Raw genomic sequence first — 23,389 nt, forward strand, 5'->3', positions numbered from 1 at the left:
ATATTATAATAGAAGCATAATCAGCTGCCTTTTTTCTGAATCTCCATCTCCCCACCCTCGGAGCTGTATCTGTTAGATATGCAAACAATACAGAGACAGAGCTACACAAACCACACAGCTGACACATTTCACAGCTTGGTCCTGGTTAAATTGGCAAAGCAGCTTGACCAGAGTTAGAGGAAAAAAACCTGTAGAAATCAGTGTGTCAGTGCAAGTGTTCAGTGATGCAAGAGTCCTGTGCAATGCTTAGTCTTTCTCAAACACTGAGCAAATTTTGTGGAAAATAGGAACTACTCAAATTAAAGGGCTTCATGATTTTTGGCACTTTCTGTTCCATTAATGTTTAATGATACATTCACTCCCTTTTAGCATCATTAAACAAAGACTGCTCAGATGAACTTGCTCATTGTAAGGCCAAATCTTGAGTTTCTTCAGCTAACATGCACAAAAAAAAGTGTATTGCTGCATGGTTTCCTTGCAAAGTGAAGACTTTAATTACTGGATCTCACCACCCTGTGAAACAGCCCAAATGCCTAAATTTGCTTTCCTAATAGGAGGCACTATTGTTGTGTCTGCTGCTATTATTAGGATGCATCAGATTGTGATCACTGCTTCTGGTATGGACAACTGTTCACCAGGGAGACTGGTGAAAACATGTGAAAAAGAAAGAAACATTCATTAAACTGTGGTTACATCAAAATCTATCCCATGTGAAAATCTGCATTTTTCAGGAAGCACCAGGGTATTAAATGAGAGCTTGATTTTTTTTCTTTTTGTGTGTGTTGGGCATTTTAAAGCACTGCATCTCAACTCAAATGAAAACTCCAGTGTGTATTATGCTGAAATAAAAGACAAGGTTAAGTAAATTCTAAGCCGTTGAACAATTTCTTTGCATGAATCACTTTCATGAATTGTCATGGAGATACAGGCACTTGGTCTTGTAAGAGACACATTTATCAGCATTAGCAGCATAATGGAAGGCAGGCTTTGAAAGATGATCTCTTGAGACAGCAGATTTCATCATTGTTGGTAGACCATGTGGACACATGCGCAATTATCTATGGAAACTTCATTTGAGTCTCGGGAGCACTGTTATGATTCACAAGCACCATTTTCTTATAATTCCTAATAATGGCTACCAAATCCAAAAGAAAACACAACTGACTTTAACTGTTCACCCAGATCAGGCTATTAAAAATCCCCATATTTACAAAACTAATCATGGCTCAGCAATCTGAGAAAATGATTTAATTTCTAAAGCACACATCCTTGCACATTGTTAATGGTGTCTTTTATGTTACCCAGATTAATGTTGCCCCATTCTATTTAGATATATACTAATTATGTTTTAATTTCAGCTATTAATACCTAACTAGCCACAAAAGGAATTGGTTGAATACTTCTGAACTCAGGTCTCCTACTGATTCTGCTTGATGGAGTTTGGGACTTCAAAACACTAAACAGTAGGAAAGTTACTTTCAATGATAATAACATGATAGAGGCAAATAATAGTAAAAATTTCTGTTAGTAAGTGGTTTTCATTGATAACCAGGAGTCAAACACAACTGCAATCAGTTGATCAACTGACTGACTAAAACTCCAATTGTTGTGTTTCTGGCACTAGAAATGTGAGTTTTGTATGAATATATTCAAGATGCATGTAATTGATTAGAAGCAGAGCCTCTAAGAGATGTGTGATGTGTGTATGTGAGGACACAACAGAGATGGGCTTGCTTTCCTCTCTATTGTGTCCTCACATACACACATCTCTTTTTTTCACAGACATATTTGCAAATTGCTTTTCTCTTTATAACCTGAAACTGCAAATTAAGTATCAAATTAAAACCTGGAGAAACTCCCTGCAGTCTCCACTGGAGTTGCTCTGATTTTTGCTTGCTTTGGCAGGATAAGGCTTTACGATTAAAGCATCATCTTTGGTTGGGGCTGCACAACACATTACCTCTGTTTTTCCTATCATCAAGAATCAGTTCAATCCTGCAGCCGTAGATTTTGTCTTTTTTTTTTTTTAATACAAAGATAACAAGGAAGGTTACATCCAGTGCTGCATGTCAGATCTCACAGGTTGGATGATTACTTCACTTTATTAATTTATCTGTTAATAGCTTGGAAATAATCACATCTGATGTTTTCCTTATTCTGCCTTTGCAATCCAGCGTTCTTCTCCATGCTTCTTGTCTGCCTTTGGCTGCAAGAGCTCAACCGTCAGTGGCACTAGCTGGCACCTCACACCACCCAGGCTGCAGGCAGCTGGGCCAAAGCCCACACCCCTCTCCCCTGTCTGGGAACACTAGGGGCCAGCTCCTCCCTGGGGGTCAGAAGGGGCTCCAGCCTCACACCCACTGCACTTTAAACAATATAAATAACAGTCTCAGAGTCGCACTTGGAACCACGCACTCAGCATTTTGAAGCTTTTGAAGAAAAAGGAAGGGCTTCGATGGGTTTGGGGTCAGGGCCCCAATGTTTTTGCTCGGCATCACTGCATGACTCAATGCATCTGCAGAGTTAGCACATTGTTACAGCAGGGCAAAACCGCCATCAACTTCTTACAACAGCACCACTTTATTGCTAGATTTTGTCTATGAAAAAAAATGATCACATTCATAAGTTTTGTTTTTCCCAAGAGCTGAAGAAAACAAGATTTTTCATTAAACAAACACAAGCCTCATACAACACAACAGAGCTGAGAAATGTTAACCTTGCCTACTAAATATGGATCCCATCTGGAAAGGTGAGAAAGCTCTAGATCTTCCCTGCCTCTCTGCCAGGGAACACGACTACTGAAAATCCCATTCCCTGGTCAGCTTTTTTCCGAAGGAAAATAATAGTCAGGAGAGATTCGTCAGCCAGATCTAAGCATGCCAGAAGGGTAGGACTCCAGCCTCCATGCATCTGTCCCTCTGAAACTTTGTGTGCAGAAATATCAATGATTTCTTGATCAGCTGAGCAAGAGGATGTGCAAGACACCCACACAGGCTAGTAGAGTTTTGACATATAAGGCAAACTAAAGAGAGGCCAAATGACAGAAATTAGTAGTCCATTATTAGTTAAATCACAAATTAAAAGAAAGGGGGAGGGAGAGGCGATACAGTCTTTCCACTGTTTTGGAGGAACGAGAGGCTTGAATCCCAGGGGCTGAAAGCTCTGCTATGGTGCAGCCTAACTGCATTTCACGTTCAGTATGTGGACTCTTTCTCAAAAGGTATACTTAGGGCAGATTCTACAGAAAGAAAATAAGGAACAACAGTGTAAAAATGTGCCATCAGTCATGGTGCTAGTCACAGACTTTAAAAGATTATTAAGATTAAATGGGAATAATTACTAATATTGGTCATTTGCATGCAATAGTGTCACAGCTTTGCATGACACTTCAGAGGGATGTTAATGGAAAAAAAGGCAAAAGGAAAAAATCCCAGATCCCTTCCTACAGGGTCTACAGTCTAATTTAGACAAATGTAGAATGCAGAGATAAAGAAATGGAACTTTAGGAAAGAAAGTAACTTAAATTAATTATGCAATGTAAATGATGTGATGAGAATGAAGGGCTGATCAAAAATTCCCAAATATGATATTTCTTTTCTGGCAAGAAGACACAAAGACAGATAGAGACCAACACCATCTCTTCTACGGCCACCACCACCGGTCCAAGGGAACTGCCAGGCAGAAGATGGGTAAGAGGTTTTGGGGTTGCAAGTCTGATGACAGAGCAGTACAACCAGCACCCAAGCATCTGGCTGAGTGCCAGCACTCCTACCTTGCGCGGGAGAACCACTTTTCTTTGTGTTTTGCCTGGTGCCTGGTATTTTCCAAGAAGCTCCATTTTGCAATTCTGCTGAATAAAAACTTTTTTCTTCAATACTGCCAAAGGTGGGTAAACGCTACTATGAATTCTGCTTTTACATGACTTCAAGACAGTCATTTTCACAAGTATCAATTACTCAGTGTGCTCTGCAGTGGGTGTGATGTTCCAGTTAGTTTTCATGATGAGCTCACAGAAAATAAAATCATGGGTATTGTCATGTGTTATCTGTAAGCATGCAGATGCACAGAATCTATGTTTCTGGTTGCTTTTCACAAAATGTGTAATGGGTATTTGAACTTATTTTAGGTATTTAGAGCAGCTGTCCCTCCTTTGGGCCATGCCACAGTTCCTCAGGGTTGTTTGACCAGGCTAAGCAGTTGCTGTGAAGCCCTTTGATGTCAACCATCTGAAGGGATACTTGTATTTGCAGACAGCACTGGGTAGCATCCTGAAGTTAGGAGACGGCCATGTCAAGATATGGTTGTTCCTCAGTTTTTCCTACCCTAAAGAATTGCTGAAGAAAACCGAATGGCCACTTTGCACAGTGTTTGTACAATGGTTACCATTTTGAAGCCCAAATCCTTTGCTCGTATGATTTACAATGCATGTGCACAGAGTAAAGGGTTGGGGTTTTTTTTAATCCTGGGTGGTTTCTGGGATTACTTCCTCACGTTGTGACTGGAGCAGAGCTGACCCAGGGGTACTTGGATAATTTTGTGGAGTTGTTTTTAAGACTTTCCAAGGCAAACTACAGCTGTTGTTAATGCCTGGATTTGGGCGGAGGAAGCAAGCACAAGGAATCCATTCCCTCTGCACTGCTCTGTATTTCCAGGAATGAGGAAACACATTGCCACCCACAAACCCCAGTGGACACAACTGCACCCTCACTTAACTTCATCTGTGATTTGCATGTATGCAGGCATATATATTTCAACCATGAATTTTACATACTTGTAGAAAAACAAAGTTACTGACCTGACTGACGACTTAAATAATTCTCCATAGCAGGCACTGCAGGCAGACAGCCCAGTGCCCCATTTTAAGGTCTGAATAACCCGTGCCTGTATCAGTTCAGTGGGGGTGCTTGGTCTGCTGTGCCCTGAGAAAGTAGGTTGCAGTCCCTGAGCACCATGAGCCCCAGATATGCCCACCCTACCCAGCTGACCACCCTAGCCACTGAAGTGCAGCATGTTGTAAACGTTTATATTGGTGATTACTACCAATAAATGGATTTAAGACTCCATTGACCCAGAGAAGACCTGTAGGGCCTCAATTGTGCACACTGGGCCTGCCAAGGGTGGCCATAGGGGAGGTGCAACCTCTCTCTAATGAAGGCATGATGTCAGTCTTGGCTCCTTTTGAAGTGAGGTGAAACACTATCCCCATCTCTTTGGCTATAAACAGCAACTGTATGGGTGCTGGGAAAAGCTTTAACTCCTACAGTCAGCATAAAAAGCAGAGGAAACCAGGCAAACGCCTTCCCTGAGAAGCATCAGCCTACAGGATTCCAATAAACTGGTGTCCAAAGGACGACTGAATGGGTAGCTTAGGCTTGGTGTTACACCTCAGCCTGATGGAGCACAAGTTTACATGCTGCCCACCTGACACCAGAAAGAGATTAAACCCGGGGCTGTGACACTAGGGCTCGTATGGTGCCGTTGCAGTGTGTCAACTGCACTCTCTGCCAAGATGCTCATTAGCACAAAATCTTTGGCACTGCACATAAATTTAGTCCCTAAGCTGCGATGCAATTACTTTGTGAAGCAAAGTGATTTTCTCTTCTTGTAGAAAACCTGCAGCCTGAATCTACTGATACAAGCACAACGAACCTGAGAAGCAGCACGGTTTAGAGATGACACTTGTGTCCTAAATTGCTTCTACATTATCTCTAGGAGGTCTCAGTGGATTAAGGCCTAATTGCACTCTAGTTAATGTGTCTGATGGCCCTATCAACACCCTCAGAAAGAAATTTTCAGTTTCATCATGTGATTTTGCTCATAATTGCACCTTTTTGGAAACCATACCTGGGTAAATGCCTTTTTTTCTTTGTGTATTTCTCTGCTTCCTCTTCTCTTCAGGGAACTCTGCAACAGAAGCAACACTGAGTTATTGATAAGCTAAAAGGAAAGCCTTTAAGTTTAAGGGCTCACTACCATAAAACTAATTCAGGAGAAAGCTGAGGATTTAGATTTTCATATTAATCACTAAAAAACCAAGATGACCAGGGCCTTGTTGGTAAATTTTTTCAATGCACAAATCTTCCCACCAAAAAAAAGGCATAAAATTAGTTAAAAGTTCACAGAGGAAAAACAAATAATCTTTCTTCTCCTCTGGACCACCACAATTTTTGGCAAAACTTTCTTTTTGCATGGGGCAGTGATTTATGTCTGATTAATCCAGGGCAGAACTCCAAGAATGTTACGGTGCATGTGAAACACATTGCGGAAACCTCATAAGAAAGCAACCCCAAAAAAAGGGAAGGACATGCATGTTTAAGCTATGTAGCATAACATTACTGGTTAGGCCTTGATAGCAAATGTACTGAGAAGCCTGGATAACGACTAGGTAATTCTCCAGGTATTTCTGAGCTTACTTTATAAATTAGATTTGAATAGCTTTGCAAATCTTTATATCCCTTTATAAGCAGGTTTTTTAAGTCATGGAAATGATGTCACCACCACTGCTTGGTTTTCAGAAACCTTTCAGCACCCACATGGAAAAGCACAGTTTTCCTGAAAAGTGGGAGGTGGAACATGGTCAGGACATTACCAGCGCTTGCACTGACTTGTCTTGCAGGACCAAATTCAAACTGATGTGAGCTGGATCTATTTAGAAAAGGCATAAATTTGGCTTTTGCATGTTGAAGTACCAGAGGGGAACAATAAATATTAAGCAAAATAAGTGGGAAGCCAGAAATAACAGAGCTGTTTGAATTCAAAGCTGGCTGTATTGCATTGTTTGTACCCAGAGCCTGAAGGCTGATACTCCCCAGGAATCACTCTGAGAATGTGGCCTCTTTTATTTACTACTTCTGTTTATATTTTCTCTGCGGGGGACAATTTCCAGCTGAGGCAAAGCCTGGGCTGTTGTGGGCTTGCTCACAGCATGCCTTGTCTCTGTCCCATGTGACTGAGTAACACACCCAGACCAACACTGGCTCCTATGTCTGATGGGCTAAATCCTGGTCCCTGTAACCTACATTAACTCAGTGCTGCAAACTATGAGCCCAGTGAAGAGGAAGAGAAAGGACAGAGAGGCATCCTGTTAATTAGCTAAGTCCAGTCTTACACCTGGCTGTGTCATCTGGCAGAAAACAAGATGTGAGCTCGGGGACAAGTGCACGCATCCCATGCAAATCCAACTGAAAGCTTTCCATGGCTCTATGGTTTCTAACTGTTAAGTTATGCAGCTACTGCAAATTATAATTATTGTACACTAAGACAAATCTCTCTTTCCGCTCTTTGTTATGCATAGCTAAGTAGTTAAAACCCATTCATACTCATCACCATATGTCCAAGACATACTACAGTTTATTTTTGCTAATCTGCTCTCTACTTTAATCCAGTGAGTTCCTGTAACTAATGAAGCTGAGTAAGAGAAATGTTTTTTTTCTGGATACTGAAACTGTTGAATGAAAAAGACTTAAAGCACTAAAAACATCATATGAAAACCTGTTACACAAGCTTAGTCAGGATAAACAGTTACTGTTTCGTCTTTTTTTTGTTTTTTCAAAGGCAGTGTTATTCTGGAAACAGATACGCAGCTGAAAGCAGTTGCCAATCAGCAGCATCATGCCCCAGCATGGAAGACAGTTCACTACTGTTGAAGACATACAGAACATAGCCCTGGCCCTCACAACTCACTGGTCTTCATCATGACTTCAAGTAAGAGTAGCTTGAGCAAGATGACGTTGTCTGGTTACTGCATTTAATTTGTATGCCCTTAGAGTTAGGGATGAGTCTACCAGTTTCTGTAGAGGCAGATTCTAGCAGACAGCTACCAGTCATGCTAGAAATGCAAACCCTTGCGTCAAATCCTAAAACTCTCCTGTTCCTACTTATAGGCAAAAGGTTATACTTAGACACATCCAACTTGAGAAGCTAGGGGATATAAACACATAATAAAGTAAAGCCTTTGCTCTGTTGTACAGGATAGTACTTGGAAAATAAGGGGAAGGGAATTAAAAGGTAGGAGGCATGGATCATGGTCTGAGGAACAGGCAGGTATTGATCTGGCTTTGGAAGGTGTAAGGTCTACTCCTCATTGTAAAAATGAATTTCACAGATCTAGACCAACAAGTTTGTAACATACTGCTCTGTTGCCTTGCTTTAAGCATATTCACACTGCCCTGTTCGGGTTTGCACAAGAACAACCTTCTGATCACTGCTCAGCTAGGAGATTGCTTTGTATTTCCATAACATCGAGATTTATCCTTAGGCTGAGTCTGTCCTTGGTTTAAGAAAAAGAATGGGATATTACCTCCAGGAGCTACCAATGGATTACAGGGAGAAACTTCCCTCCCAGGTGTTAGTGAAGGATCAGAAACACAGGCATGGCAACAAGCAACTGTCTGGCCAAAATCCCCTAAGCCCTACATGAGAGCAAGGGAAGATCTCTATTTCACCACTGTGGCACCAGCTGCATCTGTGTTTGAAACACTAACCAACATAGCTGATATTTCAGCAGGGCTAAGCGCAGAGAATACCACTGCAAAAAGTAGGTGAAAAGCGCTACAAGCTTAAACCATTTAAGATGGTGCAATAAAGGATCATTTCTCTTTGATGTACAAGGGACTGGCATCAGAAGCTAATGAGTTATTCCTAGAAATAATATTTCTATACTATTTTCTGTACTCAAAGAGACCAATCAGCGTTGGCCATCTACCAAAAAGCCTTTCAATGATGTTTAAACAAAATTTTATTAGTCCTTTGGTTAACGCAGTCTCTTAGGAAGATGTTATTTGCCAGACATTTTCTGCCTTCACAGCTTCACTGCAGTTTATCACCATACCTCTTGGCTACAAAGCAGAGCTGATATATGGGAGTAATAACTTGACCAGTTTTTTAAAATTTAAACTTCCCAAATGATTATTGGCTGCAGTGACTACAGTATTAGCAGCAGGAAGAGACAGAACTATTTTCACTTTCTCCAGGAGCTCAGCACCTACAGGAAGGGATAATTTGTGTCTTCTGGTGAATTCCATTTTTAACAGGTCTGAGAAGAGTCCTACAAACTGAACAGTAAGAGCAAGACTACCCACGTGGGGAACAGCAAGCAGGAGTCAATCCAGTACAAATAAAGGTTGAGCAAGACATGGAAATAAAGTCTGAGTTAAAAGCAATTCTATATATAAACACATGATATGACCCAAGTTTTCATTCTGAGGCAAGTGCTAAGTAGAATGAGAGTAGAGCTGTGAACCGACAGCAGTAGAGAAGGACCTGGAAAATAAGAAGAGGGAATCAAAAGTCCCTAAGAGTTGCCAATCTGTCACTTTATTCACTGCTATTAAGAGAAGCAAGTAATTTTGGGTGCAGTCTGGCATCTGCAGGCAAGCGTGGGCTTGCTATCATACGCGCATCAGACTGAACCTGCAAAATCAAGTAGTCAGCCATTGAAGTGACAACGTCTACAACTTAAAAACAGAGAGGCTGGCTTGAAAAGTCCAGCCCTGAAGGCAATTTCTATCACTGGGATGTGAAAGGAATTATGCACAACCATCACTGGGGCTTATGAGATGTATAAATCATGTTCCGTGCACAATGATGGCTTGCTACAGATTGCTTTGAAATGGATAATCACAATTTTCATTTGCATTCATTAGACAATACTGCCTGTGAGAGATCTGACAGTACTTATATAAAATATGTAAGAGTGACCAAATCCACCTCCTTTAAGTAAAGCAGTAGGTAAAGCAAACTGCTTTCGGATTACTGTTATCTGCAAGGATAACAACTTAAGAGCTGCACACTGGCATTTCATAATAACAGCTAACTTCTTGCTAGCTGTTGATCCCCCTTATGTTCAAGAACGAACAAAACATCCATAATTTCTGCTCCATAGTATGTGACTCAGTGGGAGACCTTGCCAATGGACCAACTCTTTCATAGTGGTTACTCTCCAAGAAACAACAGTGATTTAAATGAAAGTAACTCTGCTTGGCATGAATGTGAATCAGAAGAAGAACAGATCCACTTGTAACAGATGGTCAGAAGGTGGATTTATCCCGAACTGATATAAACCAGCGTTCATTAACTGCATCACTAACTGCTCAGGAACGCTTCACTGCAAGTGATTTCCAGGCACTGTGCAGGACCACATGGGAAGATAATGGCAGAGGATGAAAAAAGCAAGCGATCTCCATGTTCCTTCTCTGGCAACCCCATTCCACCCAATTCCAGCTTCACTGGCCACTGCAGGCAGTTTGCCTCTCAATGTTTTGCAGCTTTGGACCTACCAGGCCCTGATATAGAGGGGGTGCATGATTCCCCTTCATCTCACTGCTTCAAAACTACTCCCACTTGCCCAGACCAGACTGGTATATAAAGAAAAAAAAAAAGCCCTTGTGCAGAGCTATGTCACCCTCGAAGCACTAATGAATAAACTCTTCTAACTAATGAAGCACTGAAAGAACATGACCAGGACCTGCTTTCAGCTATTACACTACCACCTTCTGAAATCTCCATCCCAGTACTGTGACCTGCCTGTTTGTTGAAAAGGAAGCATTTCCCATTCCTGTAACAACGTGACTTCTTAAAAAAATAGTTGGACAGGGTGGCTTTCCGCTCTTTCTTAAGGCCTGAACTGTCTCTAAATCCCAAGTATCCAGCTGAAGTTCTGTTTTGCTGCCATCCCATGCTTCTGTATTACAACAGCTGTACAGTGAAAATATGGTGGCAGCTTTTTCCATGTGGACACCCATGCATATCTGCAGGACAGTTATTGCAACTGGAAGATACAATGACATTGTAACTGCTTTTTAATTGCTTTAGGCCCTTGAAAAGGATATCTTACCAGGCCCTGACAAAGCTGGGTTTGACGTAAGCGATCTATATCTGCACTCATTCCCATGTGCTTTTCATTTACTAGAAACCTCTAAATGCTGCGATATTCATCATTCACATGACCTAGCAAAGCAAGCAATGTCTGAAATATCATAAGCATTACAGTTCAGGATAAAAGCTATCCCTTGAGTAAAAAAGCAGCAAAGCACACTAGCTTTCAGCACAAGCTTAAATTTCTCTAACGCTGCATTACCCTATTGCACTAAGCCTCTGACTAGGGGCTTTGGAGAAGCCTCTTTCTTTTCCCTCTTACAAGTAACACATGGCATCAGTTGTCTCTCACAGCTTCCTAGTGACCTTACCATGTAGACTGATACTGTTGTGATATTAGCTGGCTTGGTGTTTACAAATAATTTGGTGCGACAGGCCTGGGAGTCTGCTGCGGAGAGGAAAGCAGCAGGGTTCTGAAGCCCTGGAAGGTGAGATGGCAGCTCTTGGGCAGGTGGGAGATACCCAGGCTGGCTCAGTGTTCAGCTCACCGCACACTAGTTCCCTTAGTATTTGGTCATTGGAGGCTGACAAGAGGATCTGAAACCAGTATAATCATCTTTATTAATATGATAATTACTTAATAATCATTACAGCAATATCTTGTAAACAATTACAGCCCAGTGATGTAATAATTGTTATTAACATAATAAATCAAATCCTGTAATAGACAGTTGAGGTATTAACTCTAACGGGTAAATCACGTCTTATGCAGAGCTTCTGCTTCTTTTCTTCATAACTTCTTAAATTCATTAAAATGTATTTTAAAAGTCACCACCCCATTTTGTAAAGACAAAAATAACCAAATTGTATCACGTGTCACAATAGATGAAGGCCATTGTAACACACTAGGACCAGACTTTCCTTTTTCCTTTGTCCTATTTCAGGTGAAGAACACCAGAAAGGGACAACTCTCTGTAGCCAACTCTCCAGTCAATTCTCTGTGGTGGACAACTCTCCTCACAACAACTCTACATTGCTGCCTCTCCACAGGGACAAATCTCTGCAGGGAGGATTAAGGTTAGGGTTAAGGTTAGGAGCTCCCCATGGAGAGCTGGTCATGTAGAGCTGTCCTACAGAGGGCTGGCTGCAGAGTGTTGTCCTAGACCACAGGGTAGATCACTGTAGACAGCGCTGCTTCTCCCCCTCCTGCCACACCAGTGCTGTGATGCTGATGAGCCAGGAGTAAACATGCCCCTCCAAGCCTTGTCACCCCTTCATTTGCACAGTGTAAGTTCCCCACGCTGTGTCCATCCCTTAACCCCCACATCACAGGCACACCTGCTGCCATGGCATCACTTCACTCCCAGCCCCTGAGGGGCTGGGATGCCGGGAGGAGGAAACTACAACCATGTGTCCCTTGCAGACCTGCCAGGCAGGAGTGGCAGCAGCACTGACCAGCAGCCGGGGGTTGCTGCCAGGACTCTGCTTACCCATCTCTCCATACGTAACACCTGAAACATCCATGGTAACGTGTGCTAGCTAGGATCATCCACTCTCCCCCACCCACAGGTGCAGGAGGCAGCAGCAGCACCCCAAATTCCCCCATATCAGCTGAGCCACAGTGACTGAGCACCAGCTCGCTCCTGGCCCTGCAAACGGGCTGTGAGCCATGCCTGCTTGCACCCCTTTTGGTAGGAGCTTGTTCAAGAGCCAGGCCTAATCCAAGTGGTATGTGCTGTGCTGACACTGCCTGAGCCCTGTAATTACCTCGTTAGTGTTATATCGTAGCAGGCAGCCCATGAAAAATGTGCCAGGCACTATGTACACACAAACAGACCTGTCCTGAAACAGCTTGCCAACAGGAATAGTATCCATCCTCAACCACAAAACTCTACGTAATGATAAATATCTGGTGCCCATAGCAGAGAACACGCTTCAGCATGCCAAGAGAGAAATGGTGTCCAGCCCAGCAGTGCTGCCTAAAGCTCTCTTCACCATCTCTCTGGACAAAGCAGGGGTGGCACAAGTCCCAGAGAAGATGAAGCAACTTGTATGACTTTTTTAAGTTGTGTTTTTTTTTTTTTCTCTTGTGATGACACTTACTGCAGCGGTCTGGACAAACTAGACAACTGCTAGAGAAAGCAAACCCTTGGAAACAGCCCCTGACATACCTGCTTGGCCATCTGTGATCCATGTCACACTGCTTGGCTTTGCCACATTGTGGAAAAATAAATGCAGACTGCCTGAAAACAGAGGTGAAATCCTCTCCCTCTCCCTCTCCTGAAAAATGCTTTAAAGCCTAGATCTTTTCTGAGGTACTGCAGCAAATGTCCTGCTGTCATGTCACAGGAGTTTCTACTGGGAGCTCCTGACTTTACAAAATTGTCCAGGTATTCAGAAAGGGTATTAAGAATTTACATTGCTGAAGGAAGACAAAATGGAAGCATTTACTGCTGATCAATGTGCATACAGCCTGGCATTCCCTGTAGCACGTGCGACCTACTGTAGGCATAAATGTGGGTTTGGGTTTTTTTTTCAGAAGAGGAAGGCAGTATCACAGGGACAGACACCTGCTCTTCATAGGATCATAGAATAACCAGGTTGGAAGAGACCCACCGGATCATCGAGTCCAATCATTCCTATCAAACACTAAATCATGCCCCTCAGCGCCTTGTCCACCCATGCCTTAAACCCCTCCAGGGAAGGTGAATCAACCACCTCCCTGGGCAGCCTCTGCCAGTGCCCAATGACCCTTTTGCTCATCCTCTCCCACTAAGAGCACTTAGAAAGCAATGCTACACAGCTGATGGTCCCAGTATTAGGACAGCCTTCAGTGCACTGGAGATGCAAACTGGAGAGTTTGACAGCGATTGGGCAAAGCAGAGAGCCAGGATTTGGACAGTGTTGGTAAAGGAGAGGAGTGGGGCTGAGCAAAGCTCCAAGCTACCACCAGGTCAGGAGGTTACTGCAGCAATTCACAACACCATGAGAGGGAGAAAAACGTTCAGCTCTGAAATCTCTGTAGTATACACGTAGGTGTAAAGAGCAAGTCTCATAGAATAAAAAAAATATATATATTTACATATATATGAATTCTTTTTGCAGTGAAAGATATTCAGAGCTTTCCACACTAATAGATTAAGAATTACAGAATTGTTTTCTGCATTGAGGATGAGAAGAAAAAATTTCCTTGAGCAGACAACTATAAGTACAAGCATATTCAATCTCCCCTGGATTAGAGCAACTTGCTGTTTCTATAAAGTATTAAATGAAATTCTGAAGAAGCAGAGAGATTAAAGGCCAACTGTGATGATCCCCAACGAACATGTCCCAGATAGTCTTTGTAATCCTCAGTTGCCCGTCTAATATTTCACAATTTTAAGGACACTGCACTCTGACAAAAAGGTTTATAAAAATAGAGCAAAAAGATGGCAAATTCACACTTCAGTAGCTGGTAGCATTTTTGAACCTTATATAGCTGCTACCTGTTACACGCCTTCACATATACCACTCAACACACACAACTGTTTACCAACAGGTGATGGGTCACCCCCAAGACATCTATATCCAGCAAGCCATGGGACTCACAGTTCAAGTACAAATAAAGTTAGTTCTGCTACAATGAACAAGGCCATTAATTCTAACAATGAAGTTCAAGCCAGAGCGTAGCACTTGTAATTCAGAAATAGTGGAGTCCAGGCCAGGGAAGGTGCACGTGACGAGAAAGGGACGCAGTTCCTGAAAACTCACCAGCCAGCTAGTGAGCTGTCACACATGATGCTCTGGGACCAGCAGTGTAATACCCACCCACTCTCACAACGCATTCTGTGGGGCAAGAGTTACCTGTATGGGACAAACATGATAGGGTACCAATGAGCCCAACTGCAGCTGGAAATGGCCAGGAGGGAAAGAAATTCTTAGAATCATAGAATCATACACTAACCAGGTTGGAAGAGATCCACTGGATCATCAAGTCCAAAAAAAAGCCACGTCTCCTTTGTAAAACCAGTCTACAAAGACGTGCCAGTAGCAAGCCTGTAAATACCAAATGAAAAACTCTACATGATAGACATAGCTCCACAAAGATGTGCTTGGAAAGCAGTATGACAGGCTTAAATGGGAACATAGTGATTTAAACACTAAGATTCAAAATGCACAGAAAACTTATAAAGGCAGCCACAAGCTGACAACGAATTACTGCAGAGTGAAGCATATTTCTGGGGATACCCAGATCTGGCCAGGTATTTGGGTTATCCTGAAACATTTTATCTGCTCCTGGGTCTGGGCTGTGATTGCCTGATAAGCCATTTCCACTGCTTGCAGGGAACTGGGGTTGTGCAGGCGCTGCACTTTCCCTTGTCACCACTGCTTTGAAGCTTAAATGAGCTGCCTCGGCTCCTTGCTGGGTTTTGTGGACCCTGCCTCTGGATACAAAGGGATGCTCTGACCCCAGGGACCAAAGCACAAAATGAAAGGCATATTGTGGATTATTGGATCTTATGAGAGGGAGACCTGGGAGAGGATTTTCATTTCTTAGACCTCTAGGAGCAGCTCCTAGGAAGATGGGTGAAAGCATGTGGTGAGATATCACTTCTTGGTTTGCTCTGTAGCTCCTGGGAGGGACAGATGGCTTTCCTGTCCTTTGGCACCCAAGCTGACTTCCCTGTTGCAGTGACTCAGCACTTTTGTACACTGATTTCTGGGGAGCCAACGGTGCCCAGCATCTGCCCGAAGGAGGAACTCACAGCTTCAGCTTTGTCAGCATTCACCCCTCTCTGCAGGTATCCTGTTTGGGGCCTAACTGCTGTGTTTTGCTTGTATTAAGTACAATGTTTTACCTATTTTCCTAAAACAGAATATAAGAAAGAAAGAGGACAATCCATTTCTATTTCCCTAAAACTGAAAAAGGATCAATTTCTCCAGTCCAGACCTCTCCAATAGTGATAACCTAAGGCAAAAATCTTTATTCAGGCAATGTATTGATTTTAGGATACATGACTAAGGGACCTGGATCATGACCTCTTACGTTAAGTTGTTAAATGAATCAAACATTACAAAAATCGATTAGGACAACTTTACTTGGACATGTGCTTTTTTCCCCTCACTGTATATTATTCCCACATTTTTGTTTAGTCTAATTCGTAACTTCCAACTTTCACCACTCCCCAGTGCTTTAAATATTCCTGATGGGGGAGGAGCTCCTATCTCTGAGAACTTATCCTGCTGTCCTCCTCTATGACCCTCTTGCTAATATCCAACCAAACACAAGAATCACAGAATCATTTAGGTTGGAAAAGACCTTTAAGATCATTGAGCACAACCCTTACTGTAACACTGCCAAGTCCACCAATAAACCATGTCCCTAGGCATCACATCTACCCGGCTTTTAAATACCACCAGGGATGGTGTCTCAACCACTTCCCTGGGCAGCCTGCTCCAATGCTTGACGACCCTTTGAGTGAAAAAATTTTTCCTACTATGCAATCTAAACCTCCCCTGGTACAACTTGAGGCCATTTCCTCTCATCCTGTCGCTTTTTACTTCGGAGAAGTGACCAACACCTGCCTCACTACAGCCTCGTTTTAGCTAGTTGTAGGTTGCTGCAGAAGCCTAAAATTACAATAAAGACGGATATTAAAAAAAAACAAACAAACAAGCAAACAACAACAAATCGTTATGCTCAATAACACCCCACATTTCCATTCCCCTTCATGGGATTAACTGTAGGCACACAGCCAAGGCTGGCTTTCAGAAGCTTCTTCTGCATAAGAAAGCTTGTACCCTCTAGTCACCACAGCCACCACCCACCCTGAGCCAAGGCAGCAGGCATGAAGGGACTGTGACTACACCGCATTAGTCTACTTATGAAACATCTCTTGTACTGTTTCCTAGCCTTTGAGTGACTGAATTTGTAACTCTATTCACGTTGTACACAGTATTTTTATTATGATAATTACCATGATAATAAATGATAACTGACAGCACTTGGCTTTGATGGCTTTCTCTCAAAGGCTATAAAATTATACCATTTTCTCTGTACTTTTACACACCTGCTGTACAATGTGCAATTTCAGCTTTTTGCTGAGAATACATACAGTTTGTCAATGAAGTGGCAAAATCCCACTCCAGATATCTGGATTGTGCTGTTACACATCCCAGCTCAAATACAGCATAAAACATGAAAAAGCTGAGCAGCACTGTTGACTTTACAAGTCCCTTAAAGCTGATGCTAGTCAGTGTGTTCTTGGTTGAAACCATACACCAAAGCACATAAATTACAGGGAAGAACTTACTGATGCCACTTGCACAGCTTGTCGAAGCTGCCGCCTAGAAAAAGAGGTTTCTGGAGACAATTTGAGAATCAGCTTCTGAAAAAAATCATTTTTAGACAGTTTATTCCAAAGTCCTTCTAAACTCTGGGCATTTCTCATAACAAATTACCTCAGAGCAGGAATATCCTCATGCGTTGCGTTATTTAATTTGTCTGCTCTAAAGAACCTCTTCATATGTGGAAAGCTTTGCAAAGTGCTCAGGAAGAGCAAATGGCATGCTCCTGCTGGCGACTGCAGTCTAGGAAAATATTCTGGGGAAGTACGTTTTAAATATACTTCTTAAGCAAAAAGAAAAGGAGGCACATTTTTTTTTTACTATAAACCAGCATATGACGTACAGGGATTTAACCATATACAAACGGCTAAATACCAGGTATCACTGTGGAATATAATTCCGTGCCAAAATCACATCATTCCCCACTTTTTAATACTTTTTTCAGAAAAACTCCTCATGTTTTCATTAACTTCAGTGAAGCTGGGATTAGGGCCTCGGCCAATGTAAAGCTTTTGTCTTCTCTGAAACTGAAGTTTCAAGGAGACTGGACAGCATACAGTGCAGAGGTAGCTGTAGAGAAGTATTTAATGGTCACTAATCCCTGATTACTGTTCTGCTGTGATTAAAAGTAAGGCAGCAGGGAGGTCTGATGAAAGAATGTGATCAGGTCACACCCTGAAGACACACTCTGACAGGCAAGAATACAAATCTAGGATTATTTTGCGAAGCCTGAAGAAACAGCAAGTGCAGATTTGTTAAGGGACTTGATAAACCTTCATCTCTTTTCTCTGACTAGCAAAGCAAAACAAAAAGGTAAAGAAAAAGGAAAAAACATCAAACCATCTAGCTAAATATTCTTTCTCTACCACTGGTCAGGACAAGGATTCCCAAAAGGCTGTTTTTCTCCTGGAAATAATAAAACAGAAATGTCTGAGCCACATCAATGGATGAGCCTTTGGGCTGAAATATAGCAACTAAAAGTAGAATAGGCTTTATCCCAGCCTGACTGCAGATTAATGACTATGAATAATAATAATAATATGTATGCATTAAAGTGAATAATATAACAGCCCAGTGGAAGGACTTCCAGAGACCCACAATTTTTTTAGATCATTATTTCTCAGATGACAGTAACTATTACAATGGGGAAATTCATGCACTTTTCATTTTTCCAACTAAAACACAAAAGCTGTTTCTCTCTTGCCACTTAATTCACTGCTCACTCCTTCTTTCTCTGCCCTCAGCTCCCTGGAAAAAACAGCTCCTCATGGGTAAACTACTTCCTAGCTAAGGGTCACCCTATCTCCAAGGTTGATGTGGTGTCAGTCTTAAAGCAAAGGCATGAATAGCTGCCTTAAGCACTCTCATAGCAAAATAACTGCATAATTTGAATTCCCAGAGATCCTAAAGCAGGCATGTTGCGGTCACCACCTGGGAGCACGCTCTGTCCAATGACCGATAAAGAAGGGGAATCAAGCTGTTTATGGGACTGATCTTGCAATGCAGCTGCTGATTAGCAATGAAAATGCATGTGATCCCAGCTTTTACAGAGGATCTCAAGTAAATATGCATTCCTATTCTGATTTTAGAAACCTTGGTGTGCTTTTTTTCCTTGATTGTCTGAGAAGCCTCAAGTCCATAGACCCTTTTGGCAGCTATTGTCTAAGATCCTGGCAGTCTTGACACCTAAAATATGGGGGGAGGGGGGGGGGGGGTTGAAAATGAATAAAAACACAGGTAGTCAGCATCTCGTCTCAACCAAGACATCACTTCCAGCCCTCCCTTTTCCTTTCCTTACTGTTCTATCTTTCCAGGTTCCCAGGAGTCCTGAATAGAGCTCTGAGGTAGGCTCTGGTACACAGATATGGAGAAGCATCTACTTTTTCTCCCAGAAAGTCTCTAAAGCATGGCAAACTCAGGTCTCGCTCTACTAGGTGATGATTTTGCAGTGTTTTACCTCTTTATGCAAAGCAGGAGATACAGTGCCCTTGTCCCTGCAACTGAAGGAGTGTCACAAGTGTGCACTGAGGCTTTTTTAAAAAAGTCTCATAGTGTGTATTTAGCACAAGTCACTACACACAGTGCATGATGGGGGGGTTGGACTCCACATGCCAAGATGGGTGAGTGAGGAGTGAAAGCCCTTGGAAATGCACAGCATCTCTGAAAAATGACCCCTCCAAAACAAAGCAGGAAGAAAAACAGGCAAAAGTTTGCAGTGTACACAAACAGCCTGAAACACACTGTTCAGCACTTGCATATATGCAAATTCACTGAAGGGACATAAAGATGTAAAAACTTTAAAGAAAAAAAAGGAAGTCAGTTAAATTTGAAACCTTCATGCCATGCGCTCATGTGCTCTCTCACACAGATGTGCACATACCTACGATCACGTACCTTTCCATGTTATTTCTCCATCAGCCAGTACCACTACAGCCAGGCACACAGCACTATCCCTCTCCTGTACACATACATGTCCCCATGCTACTTGGCCCACCAGTATCAACACAAAAAAAGCTCTTTCTGGCCACCCCAAGTGCCCTGAACAACACCCAATTTCCAAATCTGGTTTTGTTGTTTTTTTCTTTATTTTGCATGTAACTGAGTATGAATTTCTAACATGTTTTCATGTACATGGGAAAATTGGAGAAAGCTGTTTGTGCCCCAGAAGGAGACAAAGAAACCTGAAGCAAAAGTAGATCTAGAGTTAAGCAAAATAAAACTCTAATTGAGATAATTATTTTTAATGACATGGAATCAAAACTCATTTGGATGAATCCTCTTCAGACTTTGGCTGTTCATTCCCTGTCGGCATAAAAATAGCAGGTTTTAGCCAAATAGTCTATCCTTATCACAAAAACTAAAGTGAAAGCTTGTTGCAATCTTTAATTTTAAGAGGCATAAATTCTCAGTTTTATTGGAAGCTATATATTTATCTGGAATCTTCTCTCAGTTTTCAGATAATAAAACTACTCACACTTTAGGAACAGCAAATAACTGATTCTGATCAGTGCTTAAAGAAGATACTTCTTTTTTTTAATCTCTTTTTCTGTCACGGGGCTCCTGAACAGCATTATGTATGCTCAGTATCACTTGTTGCTATGATTCCAGCACTGACTTGCAGATACTGCGAGATGAAATGAGTGGCTCTATGTTCCTTCCAAATGATTCAACAGAGAATCTCTTTAAAAATAGATTTTTTTTTAACATTGTTCAGCACTACTGAGACATCACATAAAAAATCCACTACTCCCAAGTAAGACAAAATAACAATGAAAACGTTAAAAAAAACTTCCCAGAACCAAAATTCACTACCTATTTTTATTTCTACAGAGCAAAGTGATTCCATAGTATTCACAGCTATTCAGGCTCCGAAGTTGTGCTGCACGTACTGATGTCAGTGGTTCATTATGAGTCATGCAAGACTCCCCACTGACCTTACTTCAGTATGAACTGCAGAATCACAGCCCTATTATGGGCAGGCCCAATATTTCTGCACACTTGTCAGATTTCACACGGTTCCTCTGAATGACATGCTCTCCTCTGGCCCTGCTTTTCTTTTATTTAGGTGCTTCTTTCTTTCCTCTGACCCCTGACTTCTATGTGGCTTTTCATAGTAAGTGTGAATATAATCAGTACGCCTCTCTGCAAACTTACTTGTAGGACGGTACAGTTCTCACACAGAATGCTAGACATATTCATTAAGACTCCAGGCTGAAATATTCAGTCACAAAATAAACTTGCAATGGGAGGATGTTCACTGGTCAATGCTAAAGAGCTGAGCCCAGGGTAAGAGCTGAGGGAATGTAAAGTACTTTTAAAATTTTACAATTACTGTCTGCAAATAGTCTGCTGAAAATACTCCAGGCTACCAGCTGATTGTACTTCTACTAGATGTTTTAAAAAGCAGCTTTAACAAGCTTTGCTCTGAAACAACTGCTCTTCCTCCCAAATTCTTCTGGAAACAGAATTTTCCATAGAAGCCAAGGGACTGATTTCCCTAATAACAATAATGCTTTATTATCAAAAGTGTTGGAGATTGGAAACAATGTCATGTATCCCTGTGTGCTGCGTGGAGGGACCAATTTCCCCACCACTGCTGTTGCATTAACTCACCTCAGTAAAGAACAGCACTTTGGGAAATATTTCACAACAAGAAACTACATGTAAGAATTATCTACAGAAGCAGTATTTTCCTTTTGGCTGGATTTTAACAATGAATGCAAATGCATATAGGCTTTTATAGTCTGAATGTTTCTATTCAAATCTTCTGATTTAAAAGCCTGTTTTTCTCAACCACTGATCACGAAAACACAACCTAAAACCCAGCCAGGCCCTTTCTGAATCAATATTGTAAGTACAACAGTGCAATAATGTCACCTAAGGGGTTGTATGTTTTAACATCATTGCTAGCTAGCTCTTACATTTTAAATTGGTTATTTCAGTCCTTAAAAAATTGAAGCAGAACAACCGTAATGTAGAAAATTCTGCAGATTTTAGGTGTTTCTTTGGATACTAGACTGGAAGTGTACTGTCAGGTGGCTGCACCCAGATTAGAGACACAGGCTAGTATTTTCAGCTCTTCTGGCAAGTCTTTAATTTTTCAATTTTGTTTCCTTATGATCCTACTGTTGCTTTCCTGTCAGTGTGTCACCGCAGGGAGATTAGCTGAAATTTCAGACTCTATTGAAGTCTCTTTGTCCTCTACCACATGACACATTAGCTGCACATGGCAGTACCCCAAACAAAAAGGGATAACTGGCAACCAAGTGGCTCAGCGCCCACACTGCTAATGCAAATTTCTCTAAACTGTGAGTTTTAAACCTCATCATTCTTGCCTGTTTGTGTGTATGTGCCTGGATCTATGTGCACAGTTGCAAAAAATTGCTAAATGAAGAAAAGAAATACTGATTTTTCTCCCCTGCAACTGGATAATTATGATGCACACAACCCCTAAAACATGCAAGCTTCCTTGCACTGCCTTGAAGAGACTGCAAAAGTCCAAAAGTTCAGCTGCAAAGGTCAGGGAGACACATACAAAAAGGAAGAAAACTGTCCTGATACTATCCCCAAATTGGAGCAGAACAAGCAGATTATTCTGCAAGAGAGGTCACAGTTTCAGTTTCTTTAAAACTCTATTTCTACCCCACACAGACAACCTAAGCAGCAGATGTAAGCAAGGATGTGATAAAGAATGCTGAGTTCTAGTTTAACACCAACTTTTATATCACCTAATTTCTGGACTGCGGTTTGCTCCCATATGTACCTCACAGCATTGCTGCAAGGATTAAATCTTTGCAAGGATTAATCTTTAAATCTGGGTTTTGAAAAATCCGTATATGGAGGATAACACCTATGAGGAAAGGTCATTTGATTACTCTTAAGCAACAGCAATTAAAAGATCAGCTGACACCTACTGTCTAATTATCTTACGTGGCATTTAGAAAACTGCTTTTATTATCCTGGGATAAAATCTGTAGATAATTTGTCATAACTTAAAAAGCAGGCAGGTATTGCAAATAAACATACCCCAGATGATCTCGCAGTTACACAAATACCAGTCATAATTTATTCTTTGATTCGCTTTGATGTTTCCCCACACTGAGAACACATATGTCATTTCACATTATGACAGTAGCTTGGAAATGAGCCAAATTCAGCATAGGTGTTAATAGGTGCAACCTGGCACAAGCCAGCCATGATACAGCTGTTGCCAATAGAGATGAAGTTGGTTCAAAGCTCTGTCAAACTGGGAATGTGTCAGTTTTACACCTTTATGGTCAGTGTGTGCAGTTCTGCTCCCTTACTTAATTCTATTGGGAAAAGGGATGGGAAAAGGGAAGGTAAAAGGGAAGGGGGAAGGGAAGGGGGAAGGGAAGGGAGAAAAAAATTCAATATAGATAAGAAGTTACCTGCAAAACCAGGTCTATAGCTCTGAGGAGCTGAGAAGCTATTTCTCAGCTGCAGTTCTGCAGCTGGAGCTATTTAGATCTCCCTGTTTTAAGTTCTGTCAAAAAAACAAGGACCTTCATAAAAAGAAAAATGTGTTGAACTCAGAAAAAGAGGCTGCTGCTGGTATGAATACTCATGCAGAAAAACAGGCATGCTATTAAGGGGATAGGAGCATGCCTCCCCTGGGAATGCTGTGCATCCCTGGTGTCCTCCACTTCTGGATTTAAGACCATAAAGGCTGCTTTGGGTAGAGGAGTTTTTTCTAGTCACTTCTATTAGTTGCTACCAGTGGCTTCCA

The 23,389-nt window shown here is 41.8% G+C and overlaps 1 protein-coding gene across 10 annotated transcripts in view; it reads right to left on the reverse strand.

Annotated features, from left to right (window-relative positions):
- The window catches only part of MTCL1 (microtubule crosslinking factor 1), a 109,935-nt gene that overhangs the window by 47,965 nt on the left and 38,581 nt on the right, over nt 1–23,389 (reverse strand). For 6 of the 10 annotated variants that reach the window (XM_069853852.1, XM_069853850.1, XM_069853847.1 and 3 more), the window contains exons 4-5: nt 5,845–5,904; nt 3,773–3,850 (exon numbers count right to left, since the gene is read on the reverse strand). In XM_069853852.1, the coding sequence (XP_069709953.1) occupies nt 3,773–3,850; nt 5,845–5,904 (138 nt within the window). The remainder of the gene's footprint in view (nt 1–3,772; nt 3,851–5,844; nt 5,905–23,389) is intronic. The other 4 variants (XM_069853854.1, XM_069853853.1, XM_069853856.1 and 1 more) reach the window with 1 other exon arrangement.

This window comes from Phaenicophaeus curvirostris, chromosome 3, assembly GCF_032191515.1.
Source record: "Phaenicophaeus curvirostris isolate KB17595 chromosome 3, BPBGC_Pcur_1.0, whole genome shotgun sequence".
Classification (NCBI taxonomy): domain Eukaryota; kingdom Metazoa; phylum Chordata; class Aves; order Cuculiformes; family Cuculidae; genus Phaenicophaeus; species Phaenicophaeus curvirostris.